Below are 20,574 nucleotides of genomic sequence, written 5' to 3'. Positions count from 1 at the left end.
GCCTCCTAAGAATATAACTAGGGATTCCCAGAAGCCCTCAGAGTCCAGTTTGAGAAGTGTGACCCTAGAAAATACCTGAAATGCAAACTGAGGTCTAAAGTTGAGAGGGCAGTCAAACACAAAAGCAAAATTAAAGCAAGGAGCAGATGAAGAATGCAAATTGACCAGGAATGGGGAACGTTAAGTCTCTTAGACAAGGGCAAAAGTATAAGACATTTGAGTGTAACCAAGGCTGTTCTGAGTATTTCCAAAGGTTTGGATCTAAGATGTTTATTTCCCCAAGTCCCCGCTCCTATCACCAGTCCATTGTCCTTTTCAACCAAGTTCCCAAAGTTGAAGGGAAAACTTGCAGATTTCTTTCCCCTGTGTTTTTACCTCATAGTTCTCAGCTTCCCCCTAACTTTCCTGTTGCCTAGATATAATTACAGTTTTCTATTCTTCTAATCTTTTCTCCTTTAGGCAATCATTTATAGTGATTTCCAACCACATCCTCAAAGCTCTAGATCATCTTAGTTATTCTCATTTCAAAAGACTGAAAGGAAACTCATTAACTCCTAACAAAGTAATAGATGTCAAGTTATTTCACTTGCTGAAATTCTATCACCACAGAATGGTGATATTAAATAGAAAAAATGTGTCACTTCTTGCAACCCTTTAATCCTTCCCTTCACCTCAGCTATGAATCTAATGAGTACAATTTCAAGGGCCATGGAAGTCTTCCCTACTCGCCCATACTTACTCAGGCTCCTACCATGTTAGTCTAACAAAACAAAGCAATCAAGTCGCAGAATAGAGACACGCTTCTGAGATTCAGGCACCAATTGGGCCACTTCTCTATTCCTCAGGGAATAAGAAGACCTGAACCTGGGCTAGGAAGGAAGCATCTCCTTTGGGCTTCCCATAAGAAGGCCTCCCTCCCCTCCCCCACAGCCTATGTCCTGAAACCGACAGTAACACACACACATTCAACTCCCACACTTTATTGGGACAGGAGGAAGGAGGCAGACCAATACCATAGGCCCACCCACCAGGGGTGTCCAGACTTCAGCACCTAGTACAGCATGAGTACATAATAAATACAGGCAATGTGGGATAGGTGGAGTGGGGGAAGATTCCATACACAGGAAGGAGACTAGAGGCCCTTCTAGTCTTGGGAACTGAGGCATGTACTGTACTGGCACAGTCCACTTACAGATGAAGAAGGTAGAAGGGGGCTAGATTTCCATTTTGCAGATAGGAAGGGAGACATTCCCTTATACAGATGGGAATAAGGAAAGAGATTGCATGGAGGGAAATTCCTTTTTATATACTTGGAAGAAGAGCAGGTTTCACCTTACAGATGGGCATGGGAGGGAAAAAGGAAAGTTTATTTCACATAGTAGCAGAAATTGATGTGGGAGGAAGTATCATTTTGCAGACAAGGAAAATGCTTCCGGGATGATCAGTTCACATGGGATAGTGTTCACAGGCCATTCCATTCCCTGGTGACAGGAGGGAGAGACATCTGCAGGAAAGGAAAAGGTCCTAGGCCTAGAGAACAAGAGAGGTATACCCCACAGGCACCAGCCCCTCCACTCCGTCCCGCCCACAGCGGAGCCAGTCCTCATCGACAGTGGTGATGACTTGCAGCACTTCCCCACGCCGGAAGCTCAGCTGGTCAGGTCCTGCAGCAGTGTGGTCACAGAGAGCACGGACCGCCCTGTGGGGAGCCAGAGGGAGAGGCTGGGGTGAAGTGAGGTGGGGGTGCCCAGCTGTCCCCAGGCCTCACTATCCCACTGTGTGAAGCATCCCTTTTGCTTCAGCTCAGTGAACGTTGATTGGGGTCTGGAAGAGATGTGGGGACCATTTATCAACATGTTGATTTTTATCTGGGGCCCCTGCCCTCTTCTGGGCTCCAAACCCACTCTTCAGCTGCTTATTTGACGCAATTTGCACTTCTCTGATGCTTCAAATTCACCATATACAAACTAAATGACTCATCTTAACCCTCCAAACCCTCTTGTGTCCCCTAGAGTGGTAAACAGCACCACCTCCCACCCAGTTGCCCCTGGCAAAAACCAGGGTGTCTCACTCCTCACATCCAATCAATCACCAAAACTTGCTTGGTGTTTGTGTCTCCCACTGCTCCATCTATCTCTCTCTTCAACTCCACTACCATCATCCTAGTTTAGGTCTCTATCCTCTCTCTCTGGACCACTGCATATAATCTAACTGGTCTCCTTGAATCTCTTAGCCTCCCTCCCCAGCTGCATTCTCCACACAGCAGTCAGAGATCCTTCTAAAACACAAGCAAGCATGATTCTCAGGCTTAAGACCCTTCAGTGGCTCCCACTGCCTCAGAGTGAAGTCCAGGCTCCTTAACTGGCCAACTAAGCCATCAGCCTCCAGCATCCTCCACGGCAGTCACCGCCAATCATGTACCCACAGTTCCTCACTTACTACATTTGGGCCTCTCTGCCTTTGCATCCTGTTCCTTCTGCCAGATGCACACCCCGAACCATCACTGGGCCTTCCCTGAGTCCCCAAACCTGTGGAAGAAGCCCTGTCTGTATGGCCCCAAAGGACTCAGTCTTCTTTTCCTAGAGTCTTTACCATACAGAATTGTAACTGTTTGTTTATAACTCCAATGGACTAAAGCTCCTTGATGGCAGGGACTCCAATATGTTTGCCTTTGTATTCCCTCCCCTAGCATAATGCTTGGCACATAATAAGTACTTGCAAAATATTGCTGAATGAATGAAAAATCAAGAAGCCTAATTCAGTTGATCAAGATGACCCAAAGGAAGCCAAACTCCAAAGAAGCAGCAGCCCCTGGTGCCAAATTAGAAGACCCCACTAAAGGGAAGTACAATCCCTCAGTGGACACACCTGAGCACATCCGTGTACACACACACACACACACACACACACACACACACACACACGGTAGCAAAAGTTACCACTAACTGGGCACCTACTACGTGCCAAATGCCTTTATAAAATTATCTTTAGTCTTCACAACAACCATAACAAAAGTATAAATTATCCTCTTCCTTTTTTTTTTTTATAATTTTATTTATTCATTTTTCCCCCAAAGCCCCAGTAGATAGCCGTATGTCATAGTTGCACATCCCTCCAGTTGCTGTATGTGGGATGCAGCCCCAGCATGGCCAGAGAAGCGGTGCGTCGGTGCGCGCCCAGGATCCGAACCCGGACCACCAGCAGCGGAGCGCGCGCACCCAACCGCTAAGCCACCGGGCCAGCCCTATCCTCTTCTTACAGAGAAAGAAACTAAAGCTCAAAGAAATTAGTGTCACACCAATAATAAATAGCAAAGATGCAATGCAAACTAAGCACTGTCTGACTTTACAGCCCAAGGCCTTTACACTACCTCCCATCCACTCTGTGAAGACAGAAAGACACACACACATATATAATGTAACACACGTGCACACCAGCGCATTCTCCACGACCCTCCTGACCTGTGGGTCTGCACCATGCTGGGTGCTGAGGCCTCAAGCTCCTCAGGAGAAGAGAAAGTCTCAGGAGGTGCCCCTCGCTTCACCAGAGCCAACACATTCACTGTCGGGGGCAGCCAGCTGGATGGTCTCCTGGAAGAAAGGACAAAGGGTCACAGAGATCATCCCACCTCCAGAAAAAGAAACCCAAACTCAGGGCTGTGAAGGGAGGCAGAGGCTGAGGGGCCTGACTGTGGTTCAGAAGAGGTCAGGAGTTGGTCACTACTGAGGGCAGAGCAGTAGTCGTGGGACACAGGTACCTTTAGGGTCATTAGGGAGGTGACAACAAAGGTCTACAACACCAAAAGTCACAAAGGGACCTATGTAACCAGCAGGCTCAGAGAGATCCAGAGGGTCACCAGAGAGTACCTGAAGCCATTAAAGAGCCACCAATAGTCAAACCCTAGAGGAGGGGTCAAGCAAATTTTTTCTTTTTTCTAAAGAGCCAGATAATAAATATTTTTGGCTTTGAGGGCCAAGAGGCAAAATGGAGAACATTAGGTACTTACATAACCATTAAAATGTAACCTTACTTAGGAATGTAACCATTTTTAGCTCATGGCTGTAGAAAAACGGACTGCCAACCTCTGCTAAAGGATCACTATACATTTCAAATTAGGGTGACCAGGGACTCTTGAGACGGGGTCAGAGGTCATGGAGGGGACCAGGTACCCCATTACCTGGACTTTGGGGCTCCGCTCTCAGTTTCTGTGAGGCCCCCAGGCACTCCAAACAGTCTCCCCAGCCATACGCCTCTGCCTGGTGCCGCTTCCTTTGTGGGCAGGGATCTCTCCTGCGCGCCCTCAGCTGCAGTCCCATGACGCCTGGATCCCCACCGGGGAAGAGGGAAACCCTTGGTGCCCCCAGAGGCGTAGACCCGGGAGGCCTGGGTCAGCTGCTCCCACCAGCTGCCTGGTATGGGAGGGCTTGAAGGGGCTGAAGGGTCTGGAGGAGTCTCCCCAGAAGCCCCCCGAAGGCTCTGGGCCAGCCGACCTCCCCAGTGCAGCATGGCTTGCATAGTCTGCTGCAGGGCCGGAGGTGAGGTGGGGGGCGCAGGGGCCTGAGGTGGGCCCAGGGGCAGGTGGTGGTGGTGCTCAAAGAGCAGGTCCAGGTGGAAGGTGAGCACCGACAATGGCTGCAGCAGGAGCAGCAGCTCCGTGGACAGGGAGGGGCAGCCACTCCGGGCCAGGGAGAAGAATCCAGTGGGCAGGTACAGGAGGGACAGCAGGCCTGGGAAAGAGCAGGCTAACGTGAGCCCCTGCCCTGGGCCTAGTCCCAGAGGACCCCCTGCATCAGCCTACCAGTCAACAAACATCCTCTCAGGCCTCATTCTATGCCAGGCACTGGGGCAGAGAGAGGGGGGACATGATGGGGTACAGGGCTTACACGTCCCTGCCTATGTGGAAGCACAAGTGGTGCCAAAAACCTGAGTAATAGAAAGGAGGACTTGAGGGCTAAGGGAGCAAAATGGGGGGTGGGTGTTAGCCTAGTCCAAGGGTGGGGGTGGAGCCTCACTGAAGGACCCAACAGATGAATGAAAGTTAACGAGGAGGCAGGAGGGACACCAGAAGTTGGGCCCTGGGACAGGAAGAACTAGAAAGGAAGACTGTCACAGGACCGGACCAGGGAAAGCCCCAGCCCAGGAGGCAGGAGAAGGTAGAGGCCAGATAACCAAGACTTTGGAGGTTACGGTGAGGATTTGGGTCTTTCCTCCTAAGGACAATGGGATTCCTTGAAAGAGTTTTAAGCAGAAGAGTAATAAGATTGGAGATCCGGATTAAGATCATTCTGGCATCAGTGGAAAGCAACAGAAGAGATCCCTTTCCCTCCCTCCCTCAAAGCCTAGAAACCCCATCCTCTCCCATTTGAGCCTCTGACCTGCATCTTCCTGGAGACTGGAAAACCACAGCTCCAACTGCTTAGTGCTGGGGAGGAAAGGAGGGAAGAGAAGTTCAGGGAGATGGAGGACTCCAGCCCCCTCTGGGTGGGGGATGGCAGATGAGATTGGAAGAGGGGAGGCTTTCTCTGGGAACATGGGGCACCACTACTGTGTCCCACCAACGACATCCCTGTGGTCACCCGGCCGTGGGAGGAGTGCCAGAAAGAAAGCCACTTACTTGAGGAGGCCCAGGATAAAGGCGTGGAAGCGGCTACGGCTGCTGCTCAGCGGGGCCAGATGGGTGACCTGGCTATACAGGGTTCCCAGGGAATGGGTGCTGGAACCTGAGGACATGGGTGCTGTCAGCCAGGTCCCAGCCCTGCCCCAGTCCCTGTCCCCCGCCCAGTCTCACACTCTTCCCCCTTCACCTGGCTTCACCGAAGCCTCCACCACACTCCAGGGGCTGCTCCTGCGCTGCCCGGTGATGAGGTCCTTCCGGAAAGGCTTCAGCCCATCGGCCACCAGGGCATGGAGGGCCGGACAGAGGGTGGTCAGCACCAGGTGCCCCACATCTGGGCTCAGCCGGCTATCCCCCAACTGGGCCTGGAGGCAGCGCAATGGGCATGGGTCCAGAGATACCTCCAGCCCCCTCCCAGCTAACTGTTCCTGTGCCCCCAGAGCTACATTAATCTCCTCACCCCCAACACCCTCCCCACAGACACCTTCACCTTCTGAACCAAGTTCCGGGCAGCCCCAAAGTGTGAGATGATTTTATCCACTGAGGCGCTGACAGCTATCAGGAGACCTGGGAGGGGAGGGGAAGAAGCATCAGAGCCCCCTGTCTCTCCCCCAGCATACCGAATTTGACAGTGAGAGAGGAGGGTCCAAGTGAGGGGCAGTTGATTCAGAGGTCAGGGTTCAAGGGTTAGGGTGTCCTACCTTTTTTCTGCTCCTGCAGCTGGCCAGTCCCACTCTGGGCTTCTGCCATCCACAGTCGCTGGGCCCCGGAGACACCGGCGAACGACCAGGAACTACGCACTGGGGTAAGGGAAGAACGCGGTGACACTTACTAAGGGTTACCCCCAGGACTCCGGCTTCTACAGAGGTCATCTCCTGCAGGTCTGCAGCGCCCCTGCCCCTGAAGAGTCTTGGGAGCGGGGGCACAGGGCTGGGTGGAGCATGGGGCAGCCAGACCCAGGCCCCGGAATGAAATCCAGCACATATCCCAGCACTCGCCGTCCCTCTCCGCTCCCTTCCTCGTTCCCATTTCTCTTCCTCGGGGCTCAGCTCCCACCTCCACGATCCCCGAAGTCCCGGAGCGGGACAGCCGCGTTCACCTCCCGCCTGCCCGGCTGGGGCCTGTAGAGCGGGAGATGACAGGGCGAGGGAAGGGAGGGGCAGCCTTGAGCCCTCCCCGGGCCCTCGTCCCGCCCGCCGAAACCCGGAGAGCACGTGGGGAGCCTGGACCAATGGGAAGACGGAGAGACGGGAATGGGAAGAGAGACGGAGGGAGAGGAGACCCAAGGATTGGGAGGCTGGAAGGCACCGGAAAGGGGAAACCCGGGTCCCGCGCCAGCTTCTCGGCGGAGGGCGCCCCCTGCAGCCCACGTGGGGCTGGCCTCGTGGGGAAGGCATGACAAGAACCTGTTCAGCAAATGAGCTCAGGGAGCTTCACCCTGCACCCTACCTGAGCAAGGTGAGGGTCAAGCTCTAACTCCACTGGCCCGGGAACCCCACAGAGGGTGTGACCCAAGGTCCCTAACAGTGGACTTGCTGGGACCCCTTTAAACTCCGTATGGAAGCCGGATAAGCCCGCGTGCATTACGCCTGGGCCTGGAGAGAGAGGGACCGGGCCACGCAGCAGGGATAGCAGCAACCTTCCCCCGGAAGGGGAAGCGGGGCCAGACTCCCCAGGACCAGTGAACGTGCTTGGCATCTGCCCAGGTTGAAGGGCGGGGCCAAGCCGGGTAACTCCGGAAAAAAACTAAAGCAGAGGTCTGGGCGAGGATGGGTAGGGCTCTGGAGTGGGCGGGGGCGGCCCCGCCTGAGGCGTGGCCCGCGGGGCTTGCCCCGGTCCGTCTTACGTAGCCTGGGCGGAGGTGGTGGGCTCCTGGTCCAGCGAGGGGCCTTCGGCGGACGAAGTGGCGGTGGCAGCGGGGGGGCGGGTACCTGGCGGGGTGGGGGAGCCGCGGCGGGGAAGGTGCTACTTCTGGGAAAGAGCGGGGACAGCAGCAGTGCCAACTCAGGGCTGGCCAGGCAGGGCAGGGCCTCTCGAGCCGGAGGCGAATAGGCTCCCACTGGGGACAGGCGGACAGGCAGCAGCTGCTCCTCCGCGGGACTCGGCGCCCCCCGCAGCCCCAGCCCGGCGCCGGGCCAGCCGGCCAGAGGCGCCAGGAGCAGAGACCCAGCTGCGCCCGCGCCCCTACCCTCCAACAGGGGGCGCCCGTCGGCCGAGAACCGGAAAACCAGGGGCCGAGGGAGCAGGAGGGGACTGGCTGCGGGCGAGATTGGCGGGGGAGATGCGGAGGGGAAGGAAGGCAGCGGGACAGGCAGCCAGGCAAGGAGGGGCGGGAGAAAGAGGGAGCAAAGAGTTAGTCCCGTAACCCAATGACCCACCCAGTTTCCCTTTCCCAGAGCGCTCCCTGGTAGAAGGGGACGGGAGGATGGGTGACACAGAATGGAGGGGAGACAGGGGGCCGGGTTGGAAGCTTTGGAGGCTTGGGCGAGGCCGAAGCCCAGCTCTCCTCCCGCTTTGTCTTGCAGCCTCTTACCCTCAAGGCCCGCCTGCGCGCCGGGCTCCTCCGGCTCCTTCGCGGCTGGGGCCTCCTCGCCAGCCGCGGGGCTGCCCGCCCTGCCCTCCTCCGGCTGCCCCTCCGCTATGGGCTGCAGCCCAGGTCGGTTCTTCTTCCTTCGGGGAGGGACAGGTGGGGGTGGGGGCCGGGGCGGGACCAAGGCCCAGCCCGCTGGGGGGTCTCGGGGCGGGACTGGCGGGGGCGGGGCCCGGCTTCGGGACCGGAGCTCCTTGAAGGTGGTGACTTCCCGGGGAGGCGCTGGGGAACCGCCCAGCGATCCGGTGGGGGGCAGCTCGGTGTCGGGCGAGAAGACAATGAGCCAGTCACTGCGGTCTTTCTTGGCCTGCGGCACAAGGGGCAGCCCCGGGCCCCGCTTGCGCTTTTGGGCTAGCTCGTGGAAGGACGTGATTGTCCGGTGGGGCACCGGCTCCTCGCTGACGTCACTTCTCCATCCCCCATCAATTTTCCCTGCATCTGTTTTCGAGCCAGAATCAATTATTCCTGTGAAGGTTTTCCTACCGGAGTCGAATTTTCCAGGTTCAGGTTTCCAGCTAGAGTTAGTATTTCCATTAATTTTCCAACCAGAGTTATTGTTCTCAGTGATTTTCCAGCCAGCTTCAGTTTTCTCTGTGTCAATTTTCCAAATGGGGTTGATTTTCCAACTGGGTTCGGTTTTCCCAGCGTCGATTTTCCCATCATCGGCGTCTGAAAGCTCAGAGGTAGGGAGGTCCTGCTCCCCACCCTCGTCCTCTTCCTCTAGCCCTGGGGAAGGGAGGCCCTGGTAGGTGGTCAGGGCGTTGCAGTTGGAGTCCAGGCAAGGGCCAGGTGGGGAGGAAGCTCCGGAGCAGGAATCCGGAGAGCAGCAGAAGCTGTCCGGGGAGCAGGCGCCAGGGCCTGCAGAAGCCAGTGGGGAGCCCTGCTCCAGGGGGATGATGCTGGGCTGAGGGTGGACATCCTCGTTGCCAGGGAGGTCCCGCGAGTAGACTGAGATGGGAGATTCATCAGGGCTAAGATCTGAGCAGGAGCTGAGAGAGGAAGAGCAGCCAGGGTCTGAGGGAGAGGCAGCCCTCTCTTCCTCCTGTGCTGGGTCCTGTCGGTTTTCTAGGCCTGGGCCGTGCTCCTGGCAGCATCTGCAGGGCACGGCTGGGCTGTTGGAATTGGCATCCACCAGGGTCCCGCTGCAGGGGCCCCGGCTCTCCTTGCCCCCAGTGTCCCCTGGGGGAGGGGATGTGCTCAAGGGCCCCTCCCGTAGCTCAGGACGACGAGACAAGTGCAGGCCCAGAGAGACGTGCTGGAGGTGGATGTGGTTGAGGTTGCAGAGTAAAGCCCTCTGAGGGGACAGCATGGTGCCGGCGACGACGGGATGACCTCTAAAGGATCAAGAGGATTGGGCCTCTCACATCCGCCTACCTGGCAACCGCAGATGCAGACCTAGAAGACAAGGATGGTGATACCCAGCCAGTGAGGGCGCGGGCCGCGGGAAAGGACACCGAGGTGACTGACCACTGGAGCAGGCCTGGAAAGGCGCTGGCTGCTTTGGACAACATTTAAATGAGATGCAAATAACTATAGACTGGCCATTAGTTTCCACTGCAGTGTTTGCAGGTGGAGTCAAATGTAACCCCTCGGGAATGGGGCGGGGAGGGTCAGAGAATGCGGCTGCGCTCTGGATCTCCGTGGAGGTGCGGGGGCTTGAAAAAGGATGGGGCCCACAATGGAACCCCTGCTCCAGTCCTCTCTGCCGAAATCTGGCCCTGCCCCCTAGCCTACTCCTCTTGCCCGAGGAAGGGGACAAGGGAGGCCCCGCCCAGAAGCTCTGAAATAGGGGTGGGGGGGAGGCGCGTCTGGCTGGTTAATTCTGGAAAGGGGCGGGCGTGGGAGGAAGGACGGAGCAGCGGTCAGCATCAACTCCGCATGGCAGGCTGGGCCGCACAGACCCCACACAAACCCCATCAGTCTCCAGCGTACAGCCATGGTGCATCTTTATCCTGCTTGGACCCCCAGTCTATCCATTCTCTCTGCACTGTCTCTATCATCTAGCCACCACCCCACCCCTTCTCTATTCATTTTTACTGCTCCCGTCTCCTGCCCCACCCCGCGTGCCCCATCCATGCATCCACACCCACAGGCCGAGCCCTCCTCACCAGGGTTCTCTTGCAACCGCTCCAGGGCGTTGGGCTTCTCCCCGGCTCTCACCGTCCCCGCCCGGCCCGCAGACTGGAGGGGAGGGGCGCTAGGACAACCCGCCAGCCGGCCAGCGCTGCGCAGCCACGCCCCTTCACGCATGGGCGTGGCGTGGCTCAGACCCAGCCCCCAGTGCTTGACGTCGTGCCTGTGTCACCCACCTAAGCCCAGCTCGCGGCTTTTGATATGTCCAAAGGTTTCACTCCCAAGGCGTCCTGAAGCCAAGCCCAGCAGGCCCGGCTTCCGTGCATCCACCCACCCCCGACCCGTCCCATTCTGGACAGAGCTGTGCCCCTCGCTGGCACAAGCAGAAACAGAACCACAAGAAGATTAGACAGTTTATTGAGAGCCTCCCCTCCTCGCCCTCGCAGTCTCTAGGTCACTTTTTCCGCTTGTAGATCTTGTGCGCCAGCCCCAGGAAGATGGTTGGGGGCAGGGGCGTAGCATACTGCTCGATGAGACCCATAAGGCGGCTGTAACTGTCTTCCTCATACTGCGTGAACACAGCCGGCAGGTTCAGCTCCTCGTATAGTGCCTTCACGCGGGCCACCTTCTCGGTATCCTTCTGCCCGTAATTCTCCTGGGAAGGGGTTGGAGGCAGGAAAATGGCCTTAGCCTTCTCTCAGCACATCCAGGTCCCCTCCACTCCCCTCATCCATATATTCCAGGATATCTCCAACATCATTCACTCCATTCCTGCCTCCAATTTCAAGTGCCTCTGGGTATCTAAGATCTTCAATTTCCCCTTCCCCACCCCAAATGCTCAAATATTGGCTCAGCTCTCAGCTTCCTCTACCCCCGGGTTTCTCACCCTTGGCACTACTGAAATTTGGGGCTGGGTAATTGTGGGAAGCTGTTCTGTGCATTGTAAGATGTTTGGCAGCATCCCTGGCCTCTACCCACTAAACAATACTGGTAGCACATGCACACACACCAAGTTATGACAACAAAAAAATGTCTGCTGATGTTGCCAAATGTCCCCTGGGGTGCAAAATCGCCCCCACTTGAGAAGCACTGCTCTATCCCCTTTCCTATCAGCTTAGGGATCCACAGCCCTCTCTCAGGCACCTGCAGGATCTGGCGCTGTTCTGGAGAGGCCCGTTGCAGACACTGAACCACCAGCCAGCTGCATTTGTTGTCCTGGATGTCCGTGCCAATCTTGCCCGTCACACTGGGGTCCCCAAAGAGATCAAGGTAATCATCCTGAGCATGGGGGCAGAAAAGGAGGAATGAAGAGGCTCCAAGGCAGGCAAGGAGCAAAGTTGGAGCCTGTTCTTTGCCAGTGCCTCATGCCTTCCCACCTGAATCTGGAAGAACTCTCCCATCTCCAGCAGGATCTTCTTGGCATTGGCATGCTCCTTCTCCCCGTCGATGCCCGCCTGCAGTGAAAAGGGGATTCATAAGTCAAACACCAGAGCTGTCCTCATCTTCCTGGCTGCTTCCTCCTATGGGGTCTTGCCCTAGTGCAGCCGCCAAATCTTCTCTCCTCTCCTTTCTGACATCCCTGTCTTCCCTGATCTACAAGTCCTGACTGATGGTCCAACCTCTATCCCACTTACTTCTAGCTAGGCCCTCCTGTGAGTCATAGCAGAGATGAATCCATTCTCGAGGGCCTCAGGCTATCTCTTCTGTCACGAGGCTCAGTCCCTGAGTCACTTGGATCCCTCTCCCTAATCTTTCTGCCATTTCCAACTTCTTTCAAGATGAAAAGGAAACTCGAAGAAGCAAGGTCAGGGTAGGCAGTTAATCCCACTGCCTTCCAATCCAGTCTTCTCCCTCTCAGCCTGAGCTATCTCCTCCCTACTCCTATCCATACTCAGATGGAGGACTTACTGTTTCCCTATGAAGAGCTGACCACTTTCATATCACTTGCCTCGGTTAATTTTTACAATAATCCTATGAGGTGGGGATTTTATCCTCATCTTACAGCTGAGGAAATAGAGAGATTAACTTGCTCAAGGTCACATAGCCACTCAGTGGGGGCACCAGATTGTCCCAAGTTGTCTGCTCTGTGCCTTCCTGTCCAAAAGCCCACATTAGCGGGCAGCGAGGGGTGGGAAGGCTCACTCACCATGTACATGGCAGCAGCTACAGGAAGGTAGAAGGAATAGAAAGCTGTCTTGTACTTGACAATAGATTTGTACCTGAGTAGAAGGAGAAGATAAACTCCTCAGAAGGGCAGTGCCCACCCAGAGCCCTCCCTCACTGTCCAGATATGGTTCCCAGTGTTCTTCACCTCTTTTCAGTGAATCTGCCAAGATCCACATTGCCCTGGGGGGCTGTGATGAGGTCCAGGGTCTGTCCGATCTCAGTCTGATAGGAACTCTAAGGAGGAGGAAGATGGCCCATGAAGTGGGCTTTCTCAGGGCTGGGCAACTCTGAAATCCTGGGCCCCACATCCCATACCAGGTGACAACTGGGCAGAGGCAGAAAGGCAGGAGGAGGGAGAGAGGGCCCCAAACTCAAGGCCCACATTCACACACACACACACAGTCCTCTATCACTCCTTCCTCCAATCACACAGGGACAAGGAATCCCTTCTTGCCACCACTACCACCTTCCCAACTCCCTTCCTCACTTTCTTCCACCTTCCAGGCAAACCTAAGTATCTCCTATGCCCTGAAACCAGCTAGATGAGAATGTTCTATGGAAGCCAAGACTACTGTGGGCAGCCTCTGAGCATTAAGCCCTGGTCTGCAACACACCTGCAGGAAGAGCTCAATCAGGTTCAGGTAATAGGGCTGCTCCTGGCAGTAGAACTTCAGCAGGCGGTAGATACATGCTTCCAGAAGCAGAGCGTCATTGATGGCATCCAAACCTATGCCTGGCTGTCAGGGACACAGAGAAAAACAAGTAATCAATCTCTGGCCTAGACTCATACCAAGAACCTGTCACTCTGAACACCTCAACAGGCTCTATGTAACCACCTCACTGCGGCCTGTTCCCATGCCCACTGCTACCTTCGCCCCCGCTTTACCTTCCGATACCAGCATATCTGCCCCCGTCGGGTGAGGGATGAATCCATGATGTCATCTGTCACCAGGAAGAAAGCTTGGAGCTGGAGGGGAAGGAAGGATGGAATAAGACCCCAGAGCTCCTAATTACTGTTCCTTCTACCAGTGACAGCTGCTGCTCTTGATAATCACTGAGCTGGGAAGGAAGGTCAAGATGGGGGGGTGCCGAGGACTTCTGTTCTGTGCTCTGGGACTTTGGAAAGTTATATGACTTCTTTGGCTCAGGCTTCCCGACTATAAAGTGGGACTAAAACTCTTGTTTTCAGAGTAAGAGACTACAACAGATCTCTGACAGCACCAGACAAGCCACCCCAGACGATCCTGGTATCAGGGAGATGATGAAACACCTTCACACGCTGTTCTTTTCCCTTGCCAAAACCTTCAGTGGATGCTTAAAGTGAGATTTCTTCATGCAATTTGACTTTACATGACTTCTGAAACAAAAGAAGGCTGTTCCCGTGTCCTCCTTCCCAGGCACTCTGCTTACTACACCCTCCAGGGACCAGGAACAAAGCCCTACCTCGGGGAGCTCATTTGGGGGTGCAGGTCTAATAGGATGGAACTGAAGTCTGACTCCTGGTAACTTTCACCGAGGGGTCTTAAACATCTTGAAACACTCTTAACATCAGCAAACGGCTTACTCTTCTGAGTGCCAGCCTACTTGAAGGAACCTGAACGTGTTGGTTTCCCGACTAACCTGTGAACTCCCTGGAGGCAGGGATGATATGTTTGACTCTTGGCATTTCCAGAGCCTTGCACAGTGCTAGTCCCAGAATCAGTGTGTCATAAGTGCTTGTCTAATAAGTAAGTGAAAGAAAAACACTGTAATGTCCCCCATGATACTTCTTGCAGCCAGGCTACACGTTCCGGTTCCTTAAAACAACTTTTCAAGAAATGGTTTTTAAATCTTCACCCCATTCTGATCCCTGTGTGTGCTCTAGTGGATCTGCATTGCTCAGAGGAAGCACCCAACACGGCCCATCGGCCCAGGACTGAGCAGTGCGGAAAGGGCTGTGGCGATCGCTGCTCTGGTTCCAGGCAAAGTCATGGGGAAGGAGGTGTCCATCTGTACCTTGACCTCTGACCTTGCCCTGGTGTGGGGTCTGGGCTTTCCACACTGGAGGCACATGTTTTATTGACATTGTGTTTATCTGCAGTGGCATGGTTCCCCTGAAGCCACCAGTCCACTGCCTTTCCCAAGAGTGATTGCAAGAGCTGTCTGGTCTCAACCAGCACCACTCAACCAAGATTGTCTCTAAAGGGCACTCATTCTGTGGCCTCCCTCAATCTCCTCTGCCCTCCAGCAGGGATTCTTAACCCAACTGCATTTTCCATTTGTTAGGGGAACTTTAAAAAACTACCAAGGCCAGAGCCCATCCCAGATCAATTAAATGAGAAATCTATAGGAGCGGTACCTGAGCGTTGGGTTTGTTTTTTTTTTTTTTAATAATCCTCCCAGGTATGTGCTATAGTGGGAAGAAATGGGAAATATACCACATTACCTATGTAGCATTCTTGCCAAAATGTTTAGCCTGATTGTGACCACAAGGAAATCATCAGACGAATCCAGATTGGATTGTGAGCCACTCTACCAAATTGGCCTAAACTTAAAAAAATTCAATTATGGGCCAGCCTGGTGGCGCAAGCAGTTAAGCGTGCGCGCTCTGCTGCGGCGGCCCGGGGTTCGCCAGTTTGGATCCCGGGCGCGCACCGATGCACCGCTTGTCCAGCCATGCTGTGGCGGCGTCTCATATAAAGCAGAGGATGGGCACGGATGTTAGCCCGGGGCCAGTCTTCCTCAGCAGAAAAAGAGGAGGATTGGCAGATGTTAGCTCAGGGCCGATCTTCCTCACAAAAAGAAAAAAAATTCAACTATGATGGAGGGATTATTCTAAATTAAAGTTTGAAGAAAAACTACCAAATACCATGCATCTTGATTGGATCCTGAATGTTAACAAAATACCTATATTGGGGCCGGCCTTGTGGCATAGTGGCTAAGTGCATGCGCTCTGCTGCTGGCCGCCCAGGTTCGGATCCCAGGCGTGCACCGATGCACCGCTTGTCAGCCCATGCTGTGGTGGCATCTCATATAAAGTGGAGAAAGATGGGCACGGATGTTAGCCCAGGGCCAGTCTTCCTCAGCAAAAAAAAAAAAAAAAAGGATTGGCATGGATGTTAGATCAGGGCTGATCTTCCTCACACAAAAAAAATACCTATAATGGAGATTTTGGGGAGCATCAGAAATATTTAAATGCAGAATACACATTAGATAACATTATTGTATCACTGTTAAATATCTTGGGTGTTGCTATTGTCTAAATGTATCCCCCCCAAATTCGTACGTTGAAATCCTAACCCTCAAAGATAATGGTATTCGGAGGTGGGGCCTTTGGGAGGTGTTTAAGTCCTGAGAGTTGAGCCCTCATGAATGGGATTAGGGACCTTATAAAAGAGACCCCACAGGGATCCCTAGCCCCTTCTACCACAGGAGGATATAACAAGGTGCCAGCTATGAACCAGAAAGAGGGCCCTCACCCAACCATGCTGGTGCCTTGATCTTGGGCTTCCCAGCCTCCAGAACTATGAGAAATAAAATCCTGTTGTTTATAAGCCACCCAGTTTGTGGTATTTTGTTGGAGGAGCCCTCGCAGACTAAGAGAGATGGGATAATGGTACTGTGGTTATATAGGCAAATGTCCTTGTTTTTAGGTGGTAAATGCTGAAATAGAAAAATAAGAGGTTGAAGGAGATGAGGTAGAAGTAGAAGCCAGAACAAAAATCACCCAAGTAAAAACAATGGTGTGCAGCTCAAATGGCGTCTTAGGGGAATGAAAACATAGCCATGTTTTAAAAAAAAAAAACACTCCCAGGTGAACGTAGGGTCCAGCTAGGGTTAATAACAGCTGATTCTGCCAGATGAACTGCTGGCCCCTCAAGTTCTCACTGCCCTTGGCCCCATACCTCTGCTCCTCTGCTCTGCCCTGATCCTCTGCCTTCCCTCCTTACCTGCTGTCTCTGTGTTTATGGGCTCCTCAACCCCTCCTGATCCCTACAGGGGCACTCCTATCACCCAGGGCTCTGTCCCTCAGTGATGCCATCATCCCTTTACCTCCTTGGAGGCAAATACCTCTTCTCCAGGTTCATCTCACTTACCAACCTTCAGACTGGAATCTCTAGCACCCACAGGACAGACAGCTCTACCTGCTCTGCTCACACCAAGAATGCAGCGTGGCTGACTCGGAGCTTATCACATCCTCTCTTGAGCCAGCTGCTCCTCTCCTCAGGCCACGAGCCTCAGCATCCTCCATCATTAACCAAGTCCTGAGTGTCTTCCCTTCTGGGCTCATCGCCACCCTCCTCAGGGCCTGGCACCCCTCCCGGAACCCAGTCCCCCTGTCACTAATGAAGGCTTTAGGCCAGGCCAGCAAACCATACACCTTCAAGGGCCAAGTGAGCTGGGTACAGAAGACGAGGAGACATGGAGACTGGAGCAAAGCAGAGAGAGAGAGACAAACCCAACACAAGAGAGCACATGCCCTGTCTTGAGGAAGTGGCCTCGATTCAACTTCAGCCAATTGTTGCTATATGGGAATCTGGACCCAGATCTAGCAATTTTCCAAGTGATGTTAGAAACCTGGGTTTTTATGTGAAATCTCTTCTTTGTTAAATTGGGGGACTTGATTTTAAAATATTTTCAAAAACTATCAGTGGACTGCCAGGTTTCAATCTCTGCTTTCGAATAATCTTCTGGAAGAACTATGTCACTTTTATGGCTGTCCTCTGCTCAGAGGAAAGAGCTGACACCTTTATGCCCAGTTCTAAGGCCCTCGCCCACAGCTAGTCTACAGCTGACTTTGTACTTATTGGCAAAAGAGATTCCCCACATTTGTTAACCCTTGGAGTAATTCACTGTCTTAATGAGGCTGTAGCACGCTAGAGGCACAGAAACACAAGAAACGAGTTTCAAGCCCATCCCTCCCCTTCCCAGCCAGGGCACCCGCTCTAGTAAACTTCTTCGCCTCCTGCCCTTCCCCCATCCCTCTCACCAGTTCCACACACCAGCCCACAGTCAGGGCCCGCCGGAGACTATCGGCATCCTGCTTCCTTGGCTCCACCAGCTCCCGGAATGCTATCAGGACCGTCAAACCCCGCTGGTATTTGCCTCCAATGGCATTGTACTCCAGGACCTGGGGGGCAAGGGCACAGGCACAGGGCATCAGGGTCCACAAGGCAGCTACTCTGAGATTTCTCATTGCCTTCTCCCATTTCCAACCACGACCTAACTTTATCCTCCTCAACTCCAACCACTCCTCCAGGAGCCTCTGGAATTGCTACTCTCTTGGCTTCTTCCCCCAAGTCTTGGAGCACAGCTAAAAGACGTCCCCAGTCCCCAGGCTCTCTCTGTATTGTCTTCCTCAGTAAGTTTAAAGGCTCCACACTGCTGATTAAAATCTGCTCCCAAGCCCAGGCCAGGGCTTGAACCCGGGGAAAACTCGGTACGTGCTGTGGGAATGGCTGGCATGTTCAGGTCTCTCCTCAGGTTCCTACCCCATCGCCACCTCTCCTAGATTTCCCCTTCACCCATCCTTCCTTTCCCAGCCACCTCCTCCTACCTACAGTTCAACCTATCTGCAAATGGAAAGCTTCTCTTACTGTATTAAAGACAAGCCCCCCCACCCCTGGGTCAGCCCCGGTGGCCTAGTGATTAAGTTCAGCGGCCATGCTGTGGAGGCAGCTCACATACAAAAAGAGGAAGATTGGCAGGGGATGTTAGCTCAAGGCGGGCGAAGCTTCCTCAGCAACACCGCCTCCCCAGCAGTTGGCCAGAGGAGAGCTTGGAGGGGACCCAGGTTGGGGGACCCATCTCCCACTCCTCCTGCTGGGGCCTCTCATTTTGCCTTCTGCTGCCCCGCTGTCAACCAGATCTAACTCATTGGGAAGACTTCCCTTTTAACCTCCATTCCAGTATAGACAAACCTCTTCCTTTTCCTTGGTTCCCCTCAGACAGTGAGGCAGCATTTATAAAAAGAATTACTAGCGACTCCAAAAGAATGAAAGAATTAGGCAACTTAAGTATCCCAGCAACAGTTCTGTCCTAGAGCAGGAGTTTCTGATGATGCACTAGCTTCACTCAGGCCCACCTCAGACTGCCTTCCTCCCAGGTCGCAACTTATGATTTCTGGACACCTAATTCCCTTTCTTAACAAAATCAAAGACTTACCAGGTTCAAGGCCTTCACCCCCAGGGGCCTCCACCCCCTTCCAAAGCAGTCTGGATGGCCCAAGAGAACCACAAGGCAGGAGTGAGTAAGTATATCTGCCCAGGCCCCGCCCCCTCCAGAGCCAACCTAGAGTCACTCAGGTAAAAGCCTGCTCCCATACCTGTTGAAAGTCCCCCGAAAGCCACAGCTGGATCCCACACATATACAGAGTGACCCAAGATTCACTCTCTCGAGTCCCAAATCCCTCACCTCCTTGAGGCGGGCAATAGCATCGCCTGTCTCTGGGTGCCCCATGTCATCCTCAGTCAGCACCCTGACAATCCGGGAGAAGTGCTGGAGGAAATCCTGCTTTTCTTGAGCATAAACGTCCAATTTCTGGTCTCCATTCATTGTGAGGGAGGAGTAAAGAGCTCTGAGAAGAGGGAGAACAAGTCAGAAACCTGATCAGCTGCTCCCCTCCCAAGACCCCTCACCCCCACCACACTCACCGAGGCTCCTCTGTCCACGCTTGGCACCGGCAGCGGGCACTGTGCCAGGCCCCCAGGACTGGGCACCCGTGCACCAGGGAGGGCCGCCGTAGGGCACCCAGCCACCTCTCCTGGGGCACCCAGCAGGGGGCTGGCAGCAAGAAGACCCCCACGGATCTCAGCCAGCGGGACAGGGGCATCATGAGGGTGGCATAGGGAGGGGGCACCGAGCACTCCCTGCAGGCGCAAGCATCAAAGGCAGATGCACGGTGGCAGCTCCCCAGGTCACCCCCACCTCCCCAAGCTTTTACCTAGGGCCCAGAATGCCCCACCCTCTTCTGGGCTGAGCTTGAGGGCATTTACAGAAAGAAGGAAATGCAGGGAACAAAAAGTATGGCTGGGTGACTGAGACTCAACCGATGGCACTTAAAATAAGATGGCTAGAACTCAATACCACTTGATCCTTCTCAACCGTCAACTCCTCCTCCAGGGAGCCTCTGGAACTGCTACACTCTTGACTTCTTTCCCCTAGTCCTGAAGCACAGCTAGAAGTCCAGAGTAAAGAGCTTCAGGACTAGGGGCTGAGAGGACCTTTAAATCACCCTATTTTATAGAGGTCAAACTGAGGCTCTAGGAGGTAGGAAGATACCTGGGCAGTGGCAGCACCAAATCTAGAACCCAGGTCTCCCCTGGTAGGCGGGGAGAGGGGTGCGCAGGCTCTGAGATGCCCCAAGAAGAGGAGAACTGGAGCCAGAACCCTTGGGTGCTAGACACATGTGGTCTGGGGCTTTGGGACTGCACGTCCCGAGCGTCACAAGGAGCGCTGGGATGCGCAGACAATCTCGGAGCAACACTGGGCGGGTGGGGAGGGTTCGCAGCAGAAAAGCAAACTGGTGTCCGACCATATTGCGGGTTCCAGGAAAGCACCCGACAGAGCTCGGGAGTTTCCAGAGGGTCAGCCAGTCGGGTCCACTGACCCCTAAAACGGGGGGATTCCGACGCAACAGATTGAGGTTCAAAGTATCGCTACAGAGGTAAGGCCAAGTCTCTAACCCCTGCCTCCATTCCCAGCCCGCAACCTCTCTCACCTGCTCCTGGATGTCGGTTCCTGCTCCAGATTGTTGGAGGGGGATCGCTAAAAGCGGTACCCGCTTGTTCCGCGCTCAGCTCGCCGGGTCCAGTAGTTCTCAATATCCCTTCGCTATAGGCAAAAATGCCTCTTTAAACTACAATGCCCGACATGCCACTGAGGGCGCCAAGACATCGCAATCTAGCGTGGGCTGGCTGGGCCGAGACGAGCCGTGCTGATTGGCTGATTCCCATCGTATGAGGATGGCGCCCTGTAGCGGACAACCAATGGAAAGGCTGCGCCCAGGGCGGAGAGCCTAGAAGGAGCGGGATTGGGCGGAGGGTGGAGCTGGAGTCAGAAGAGGTAGAAGCTTAACAGGCTCGGCTTGTTCTCCACTCTGGTACCTTCACTACCCCGTTCAATTTTCGTTATCTTCCTGTGTATCTGAATG

At 54.3% G+C, this 20,574-nt stretch overlaps 2 protein-coding genes across 9 annotated transcripts; both read right to left on the bottom strand.

Annotated features, from left to right (window-relative positions):
• Positions 1 to 964: 964 nt before the first annotated feature.
• On the bottom strand, positions 965 to 10,557 carry RUSC1 (RUN and SH3 domain containing 1). Of its 6 annotated transcripts, XM_058539383.1 has the most exons (11): positions 10,313 to 10,403; positions 8,148 to 9,599; positions 7,461 to 7,871; positions 6,316 to 6,414; positions 6,105 to 6,181; positions 5,805 to 5,979; positions 5,615 to 5,720; positions 5,376 to 5,422; positions 4,178 to 4,727; positions 3,462 to 3,590; positions 965 to 1,699 (listed from the first exon to the last, which is right to left on the bottom strand). In XM_058539383.1, the coding sequence occupies exons 2-11, from the start codon at positions 9,511 to 9,513 to the stop codon at positions 1,531 to 1,533; spliced, it is 3,129 nt and encodes a 1,042-aa protein (XP_058395366.1). In that variant the 5' UTR covers positions 9,514 to 9,599; positions 10,313 to 10,403; the 3' UTR covers positions 965 to 1,530. The 6 variants fall into 6 exon arrangements, with proteins under 6 accessions (XP_058395366.1, XP_058395368.1, XP_058395367.1 ...); XM_058539385.1 differs by lacking the exon at positions 7,461 to 7,871 and having other exon boundaries at positions 10,313 to 10,394; XM_058539384.1 differs by lacking the exon at positions 10,313 to 10,403 and having other exon boundaries at positions 8,148 to 9,850.
• Positions 10,558 to 10,677: 120 nt separating this feature from the next.
• Positions 10,678 to 20,264, bottom strand: FDPS (farnesyl diphosphate synthase). Of its 3 annotated transcripts, none has more exons than XM_058539397.1 (10): positions 20,143 to 20,264; positions 18,837 to 18,999; positions 17,413 to 17,553; positions 13,330 to 13,410; positions 13,058 to 13,180; positions 12,589 to 12,677; positions 12,424 to 12,496; positions 11,654 to 11,731; positions 11,421 to 11,555; positions 10,678 to 10,932 (listed from the first exon to the last, which is right to left on the bottom strand). In XM_058539397.1, exons 2-10 carry the CDS (start codon positions 18,975 to 18,977, stop codon positions 10,732 to 10,734), a joined length of 1,062 nt encoding a protein of 353 aa, XP_058395380.1. In that variant the 5' UTR covers positions 18,978 to 18,999; positions 20,143 to 20,264; the 3' UTR covers positions 10,678 to 10,731. The 3 variants fall into 3 exon arrangements, with proteins under 3 accessions (XP_058395380.1, XP_058395378.1, XP_058395379.1); XM_058539395.1 differs by lacking the exon at positions 20,143 to 20,264 and adding an exon at positions 19,076 to 20,096; XM_058539396.1 differs by lacking the exons at positions 12,424 to 12,496; positions 12,589 to 12,677; positions 20,143 to 20,264 and adding an exon at positions 19,076 to 20,101.
• Between the last annotated feature and the right edge of the window lie 310 nt (positions 20,265 to 20,574).

Source organism: Diceros bicornis, chromosome 4 (genome assembly GCF_020826845.1).
Source record: "Diceros bicornis minor isolate mBicDic1 chromosome 4, mDicBic1.mat.cur, whole genome shotgun sequence".
NCBI lineage: Eukaryota > Metazoa > Chordata > Mammalia > Perissodactyla > Rhinocerotidae > Diceros > Diceros bicornis.
This window is presented reverse-complemented; position numbering and strand designations above follow the sequence as displayed.

Coding starts and splice junctions, on each gene's coding strand:
- RUSC1 (XM_058539383.1), bottom strand. CDS start 9,513: ATGCTGTCCCCTCAGAGGGCTTTACTCTGCAACCTCAACCACATCCAC. Junction 6,415..7,460: donor ACCACCTCCGCCCAGGCTAC/GTAAGACGGACC, acceptor CCCTTACCCCAG/TGCGTAGTTCCTGGTCGTTC. Junction 1,700..3,461: donor AGCATGGTGCAGACCCACAG/GTCAGGAGGGTC, acceptor GGCTCCCCACAG/GGCGGTCCGTGCTCTCTGTG.
- FDPS (XM_058539395.1), bottom strand. CDS start 19,257: ATGATGCCCCTGTCCCGCTGGCTGAGATCCGTGGGGGTCTTCTTGCTG. Junction 13,181..13,329: donor AGATATGCTGGTATCGGAAG/GTAAAGCGGGGG, acceptor TGTCCCTGACAG/CCAGGCATAGGTTTGGATGC. Junction 11,556..11,653: donor GAGAGTTCTTCCAGATTCAG/GTGGGAAGGCAT, acceptor CCCCATGCTCAG/GATGATTACCTTGATCTCTT.